This window comes from Myripristis murdjan, chromosome 14 (genome assembly GCF_902150065.1).
Source record: "Myripristis murdjan chromosome 14, fMyrMur1.1, whole genome shotgun sequence".
NCBI lineage: Eukaryota > Metazoa > Chordata > Actinopteri > Holocentriformes > Holocentridae > Myripristis > Myripristis murdjan.
This window is the reverse complement of record NC_043993.1, coordinates 38,921,555-38,928,782: the sequence shown is the minus strand read 5'-3', so window position 1 is coordinate 38,928,782 and position 7,228 is coordinate 38,921,555. Positions and strand designations below refer to the sequence as shown.

At 40.7% G+C, this 7,228-nt stretch overlaps 1 protein-coding gene across 1 annotated transcript; it reads right to left on the bottom strand.

The window, feature by feature from the left end:
- Positions 1-241: 241 nt before the first annotated feature.
- On the bottom strand, positions 242-5,296 carry LOC115371392 (myosin regulatory light chain 2B, cardiac muscle isoform-like). The gene is made up of 6 exons (XM_030068744.1): positions 5,239-5,296; positions 4,428-4,503; positions 3,324-3,428; positions 3,114-3,192; positions 2,070-2,118; positions 242-361 (listed from the first exon to the last, which is right to left on the bottom strand). The coding sequence occupies exons 1-6, from the start codon at positions 5,272-5,274 to the stop codon at positions 257-259; spliced, it is 450 nt and encodes a 149-aa protein (XP_029924604.1). The 5' UTR covers positions 5,275-5,296; the 3' UTR covers positions 242-256.
- Between the last annotated feature and the right edge of the window lie 1,932 nt (positions 5,297-7,228).

Below are 7,228 nucleotides of genomic sequence, written 5' to 3'. Positions count from 1 at the left end.
GCTAACATAAGGAGGCATTTCCAGCCTGAACAACGGAGAGGAAATAGTCATCCTGTCTCAATATGAGGCTAATCCTGGTATTCAGATGCAGCAGCAACGCACCGACAGCACACAGAGAGTTTTTTTTTTTTTTTTTTTTTTATATCAAACTTTATTGTGAAGGCAGTAGGTGGAGGAATAAGGTGTGATGTGGTTGGACAGTCTCTGGTGATGTAAGAGGTGATGTCAGGTGATTCGAGGGTTGTGATTGGCCGCTTTACTCCTGCTCCTTGTCCTCTCCATGGGTGATAACATAACATAGGTTCTTGTAATCGAGGTTTCCAGCGACATCCAGGGGGAAGTTGGTGAACATTTGGTTTACCTGGAGCAGGAACACAGGACATCAGACTGATACATACAGATGTCTAACTCAAGAAAACGAGTTTGGTTAGGCAGAATAAGGTTGAGAGCGCAATTTCAAACACATGCAGGGGCACAGCAGACATGGCGAATGTCCCTTTAATGCTGGACCCTGTCCCCTCTGTCCTCCGCTCTTTATCTCACCTACAAACAATTAGAGTCCAGTTCTGAAATAATTCACCCATCCTGGATCTTATTTTTTTCTGAGGCTTTGTTCAAAAGCCTTAAACCCTTTGAAACCCAAGCAAATGTACATGCTCGCTCTAAAGAAAAGAAAAAAAAAAAAAAAAAAAAAACATGGCAAAGGTGGCAAGAAAACCAGCAAAAATGACCTGAAAATGAAAAGAACTGTTTTTTTTTTTTTTTTTTTTTTAAATTACAAGAAAATGACCAGAAAAAAAACAAACCAAAAAAGTAAAACATTCCTGGAAATTAAGTTGCAAAATTAGGAGAAAAAAAGAAAACATGTCTGTAAGTATTATTTAATATTATAAAGATTATGTTTGAAAATTTTGTTTTCTTGAAAATTTTGTTTTTCTTGAAAATTTTCAAGAAAAATACTATGACATTTCCCCAAAATTTTGTAAAAAAAAAAAAAAAAAAAAAAAGAAAAGAAAAAAGAAAAAAGATCATTTTCTTGAAATTTAAGTTTAAATATGGAAATATAATAATCATAAATTGATTTTATGGTAATTTTTGAAAATGTTATGGTCATTCAGTTTAGAGTCGTGTTGTTTTTTGGACTTTTTTGTTAATTTTTCATCAGTACATTTCTTTATTCTCAATTTTTTTGTTAATGTGCTAATTTTTTTCTTGCAATCTAATTTTCAGTCTGTAATGTTTTTGAAGTCAGGTGAATTTGCTCCAGTTTCAATGAGTTGTATATGTACACAATAAAAAAAACAAAAAACACAAAAACATCCCCTTCACTTTTGAAATGATGCCTTCTTCTGTATAGATATATATATGTCTTGCATATATACGAATGCTCAGCTGCTCAGTTTTCACCGGACATTGAGATCACCATCAGTGGTGAAAATCGAACATATTAATGAAAAGGTTGCTATAGCATATCACCACAAAAACGTCAAAGAAAAACAGCAAAAACAAATACCAGAAAGTTGGCGAAAAAGAAAAAGAAAATGAAAACTATATAATTATTAAAATGACATTCAGTATTTCAGTGTCAGATTGGTGATACTGGATCATCGTCAAACTTCTTGAGTTTAAATGCCTTTCACAAGAATTAACTCTGAAACCTGAGGAGATTCACTTGATTTTTTCCCCCCACAAAACAGTATTCACAATTAATAATAATAATAATAATAATAATAATAATAATAATAATAATAATAATAAATCGGCAAAAAATAAGAACTAAAGAACTAAAGTGGAATAAAGGCAAATGAAATAAAGGCAGGGGGCCCCAAATGACTTCTTTGCCCTTCTTGGCCCCCAAATGTCTAGGGATGGCCCTGGTGGCACTGAGGTGAATTCCAGCCACCTGTATTGAAATGTAAAGTATTTTGTACCTTGTTTCTTGCACATTATGAGTGGGGGGTTGGTGGGGGTTGGCTTCAGCAATTTTAAGTGAAACGAGTGGAAGTGATGGGGATTCGGGACGTCATGCTTGAATCTCAAAGAAACATTCCTGAGTGAAGGTGTGTTACCTCGTCCTCAGTGAACTTGTCTGCTTGAGACATCAGATGGTATTTGATGCTGTGAAGAAAGAAAATGAACAATTTCTTACTTATTCTTCACCCTTGATGGATGGCATGAGTAAAAGTTTTTTTCTTTTTTATTAATCAGTGGTGCACAGAATTCATTTTGTTCAGTGTTGCTGCATTATGAATGAATGTTCATTGAGCCAGTTCTCAGTAGAGCTGTCGCAATACCAGAAAATCAGTAGCTGATACCAAGACCAGTGAATTTCGTTGATTCTCAATACCTGTTTTGAAACCATGGTAAACAAAACAAACAAACAAAAAAATCCCATCTACTTCAACATACACTCCTTTATTAAAAATCTTTTGAACGTTCAGGTTTTTAAGCCCTCAGCTATTTAAAGTAAACAGTGAGTCAGCTGTGCTTAAATAACAGATTTTTAGATTGCACAGAATTTCACTTGCAGTGTCCAGCAGAGACATGAGTAATATATGGAAATAATAAACAGGCTTATACATAATAAGAAAAAGAAACAACTGTTAAACAGGAAACTTGGATGTCACTGTTTGCATATTTTGTTTTGTGAATGTATTATCTTCCCCTGAGCATCTGCCTCGAACCCAAAATCCTCCCCCACTCGACTTTTGCTGTGTCTCTTGAGGCCGAGCTGCTGTCTTTCATGTGCCCGTCTCTTCTTCAGCCACTTAAACAAGACTAAATTGTCTATATACTACCCCCATCAGTTCCAGAAGAAGATGTTATTGCGGCCTAAGAAAAACAGGTGACCTAGTGATGGAGGTCAGGATGTCTGTCGGGTTTGGGTCGGGCTCAGTTACTGTGCTCCTGTCTCGGGTCGGTTTCAGACAAAAATACGCGGCCTGATCCGCACTCTACCTGTGACATCTTTAATTCTTACATCTGGACATTAGATTACATTCTCAAAACTGGAGGGACTGGCCATAACAAACTATACATTTAACATGTAAATTAGCAAACAACAGATGGTTAATGCTGTATATCATGTTGTGTAAAGAAATGAATATGCTTACTCCTCTCCTCTTATGACTCCTGTTCCCTCAGGATCAAAGATCTTGAACGCATTGAGGATGGTCTCCTCGGGGTCAGTTCCTAAGTGACGAGGGACTTTTCAGTGAGACAGTCTTCATACCAAAAAAACAAGTACTATAAGTGTTAAAGAGAGCTCCTTGGTGAACGCAGCCCCAGTGTGAGCCCTCGTTTCTCCCAGACGTCCCACCAACCTTTCAGCTTCTCTCCGAACATCGCCAGGAAGATGGTGAAGTTGATGGGGCCAGGGGCCTCCTTCATCATCTCGTCCAGCTCATCGTTCCCAACATTGAGGCGACCTGAACACACACAAGACCGGGCAGAGCCGTCACCAGGGCTGCAATGGGAAGGAAAACTCCTGGAAACTTTCCATGGGAAGTTAAAATGGGAATCGGCGGGCAGTGGCGGTTCTGCCCATGTTGCCGCCCTGGGCGAAATTACTGCCTTGCGCCCTACCGTTCTAGCCCTGCGCGTGCGCGCGCGAACTTCCAAGCAATAACGGCCGCTACCGGTGCCCCTCTGGCGGCTAGACGCGCCCCTCCCAGAGCAGGGGCGCCAACACCTGCACAAATACCTTTTTTGGAAAAATACTTTTTATACGGACAAAATCTTGTTTGCATAAAAAAAAGCCACCGGTCAGCATCAGGCGGGCCGGTCGCGGCACCGGCTTGATGCCTACAGGTGCCGCGCCGACCCGGTCAGGTCTGCCGGATCTGACAGGTGAGCAGCGCACACATACTGCCATCCGCTCATTATAAATCAACTTTTGTTCATACGCGGCTGCAGCAGCACAACGGACAATGACACAGACAACATGGTTGATTATTGACTGCACAATGCGGCCATTCGCCGGTAATTGCGGCATCAGGCGAGCCTACCTACTGGTTTATATGCAAGCACAATACATGTGTATTTGCTTAGACCCCAATATTAGACGAGGGCGTTTTTTCAGGGCATTTTCAATGGAAAAAAATATTGTCTTATATTCAGATGAATACGGTAATAGAAAACTGCTTTGCAGCGAGGATGATTTTTTTTTTTTTTTTTTGCTCTAATGCCGCCCCCCACGTGACATGAATATATGCCGCCCCGGGCGGCTGCCCGCTTCGCCTGTGCCTAAAACCGCTACTGTCGGCGGGAATTATTAAGTAATACATGCAAACTGTACGCTGCTGCGGTGTTTGACTGGCACGGAAACCTCCAGACTCTTGAGGACAGGGGGTGCTGCTCTCTCACGGTTCCTATCTTTACCTTTATGTGATTTGCTGTCAAACAAACAGACAATAGCGTCAGCTCACCCAGAGCAGCGTACGTGTCTCTCAGGTCACCCTTGTCGATGAAGCCGTCTCTGTTCTGGTCCATGATTGTGAAAGCCTGGGGGAAACAGAGAAATTGTTTTAGCCATTTCTTGTCATGAAGCTGTCTGTTTTTCTTTATATCTGTATAAACTTTATAAACTGCACCCTTGCGTACCATTAAAGCAAACATTATTACCTCTGCTAATAGAGTTGCACGGGGGTTATGTTTGTTTGTTAGCATGATGTCTTAAAAAGTTACAAATGGATTCGCGCAAAATTTTGTGGAAAGGTTTGTCATGGGTCATTAAAGACCTGATTAACTTTTAATGCTGATTGGTCATAAGCGGCCATGGTGGTGAGCTTAGCTTTTCACAAAAAGGTGCACAACTTCCACATGGATTCACACAGGATGGCAAAACCTGGTGGAAAGCCCGGTCACACAGCAAGGAAGAGCTGATTATCCTTTCATACTGACTGGTCAAAAGGGAGTGTGGTGGTGGATGTGGCCTATCACAACAAGGTGAGTAACTCCAGTGACAGAAATGCTCCCTAAATCAGCCACACACACACACACACACACACACACACACACACACTCTGTTTAATTTTTGAATGTTTTAACCATCTGCCTCATTGGTTTGTGCAGAGCTGAAGGAAAAACCATCACATCACACTGTGAGTGAAAGATTAAGAAAGTGAGGGGGTCCTAAAGCGAGGGTAACACACTGAAGAAGAAACTGATCTGACCAGAAATTGCAACACAGTCTGATGATAAATGAATGCCACAGACTGAGCTGACGGGCCGACCCACCTCCTTGAACTCCTGGATCTGCGCCTGCTCAAACATGCTGAACACATTGGAGCTCGCCTCGGCTGTCTTCTTCTTAGCCTTCTTAGGTGCCTGAAGGGAGATTTTTACTTTTAAATTTAAGAGCTGTAGGTAAATGATGATATGTTGATTGGTGGGGCTGTGACATATACAGACGGGTGACAAATTAAAGGAAAAATCAGCATAAAGTGTTGATTCTTCCAAAACACACACAAAGCGATTTTACAGGGCTGCAGCGCCTGAACTCATCATCACAAACACAGATGCATATTGAGAGTTCAGTGAGAATTCAGACATCTGGTGAATGAATGTGAAGCATATGATCTGCACGTTTTTATCTTCATCAAATGATTCAGTGACTCTTCATGCCCTGCGGATAGATAGATGATAGATAGATAGATAGATAAATAGATAGATAGATAGATAGATAGATAGACAGATAGATAGATAGATAGATAGATGGTAAGTCAGCATCACCATCTTGGTTTGAGACTATTTAATTTTAGTTTAAGTCAATAAACTTGAATTTCCTGAACCAAGATTAGTTTTTATTTGTGCAACAGAGGTCTGTTGAATTTTTTTTTAACGTTTTCCTCCTTTTAAAACTAGTTTTGCAAAATTCTGGTTAGGACGAATCTTAGATTAAATTAATTCTTGTCAAATAAGTTTACTCATTATCTCTGATGTAACATCCTAATTACAGTGGATTTTTCGGACGCATGAAAACACAAAACAGAGCCACTTGAATTCATTGTAAAGAAACGTTTTAGCCACAATTCACACCCCGCGCTAAAAAGGATCTCTGCAGTGAACCATTAACTCCTAAAGAACCAGATTATTTAGTGGATGATTCCCTGATTGAAGAAACATTTGAAAAGGTTTAGAGTTAAAGTTCTTTTTCATCTCAGCACCACATGAAAGAACTTATCTGAACCTTCGGGAATTCTGAAGAACCATCCAAAGAAATTGTTTACTAAATGGTTCCTTAAAGAACCACAGTCTGAAAGCTCCTTAGTGGAATCAGAAATGGTTCTCCTATAGCACCACTATGAAGAACTATTTTCGGTTTCCAGTTGGCACCTTTAAATTTCCTCTAACAAATGAAAATTAACCGCTATTTCCAGATACCTTTTGTCTTCTCTTATCTTTGAAGAACCAATGCTGGTTCCTCAAAGAAATATTTTCTATGTCTCTTTGAGGTTTTAAAGAAACGGTTCTTTAAAGAACCATGGTCGGAACCAGAAAACGTTCTACTATGACATCAAGTTTTTGGTTCCAGTTGGCACCTTTATTTTTCGGTAGGGATGGCAGATTTTGAAGCCAAGGTGGATCCTCCCTCAGCATCCTCAGACCAGCGAGCCAGGAGAAGACGGTCACGTAAAACATGAGAGGTGAAGATGTACATGAGAGGTGTGAAGGAGAAGGAGAGCAGTCTTACCATGGTGAGGAGCGTCTCAGCACGTCTCTATTCAGAAATGCCTGAGAGGACACTAAAAAGTCACCCTCTGGGGTTTTATAGCAGCACAGTTGGCCACCTCGGCTACCTGAGCTAAGATTAGACAATAGGGGGTGGACTGATATCCAAGGCATTCCTGCCATATAGAGACTCGGCTCTCCCCACCCGCCTCCGCCATCCAGACAACTGCTATTGTTACCCATTGTTCTGACCTGGGGCGGCTGTCAGCACTCAGGTGGTGGAGGTCACAGTCAAACATACCTGACGCCCCGTCCAGGCTGGTTATAGCTCTTTGTGGGTATGTGGCAATGCGTCATACCTGACAAGGCCTGCACTTTGATTACCATCATCATGAAATAATGGTGCTAATGTGAATGAAATGTAATCCTCTGAACAGTCAAATGACTCACGGTGACTCATGTGATGCAGAGTTTGCTTTATGTTTTGGTCAGACTCAGACTTGTTACTGTCTTTGCAAATGAAAGATGAATGATAAGAGCACAATGTAAAAGAGCA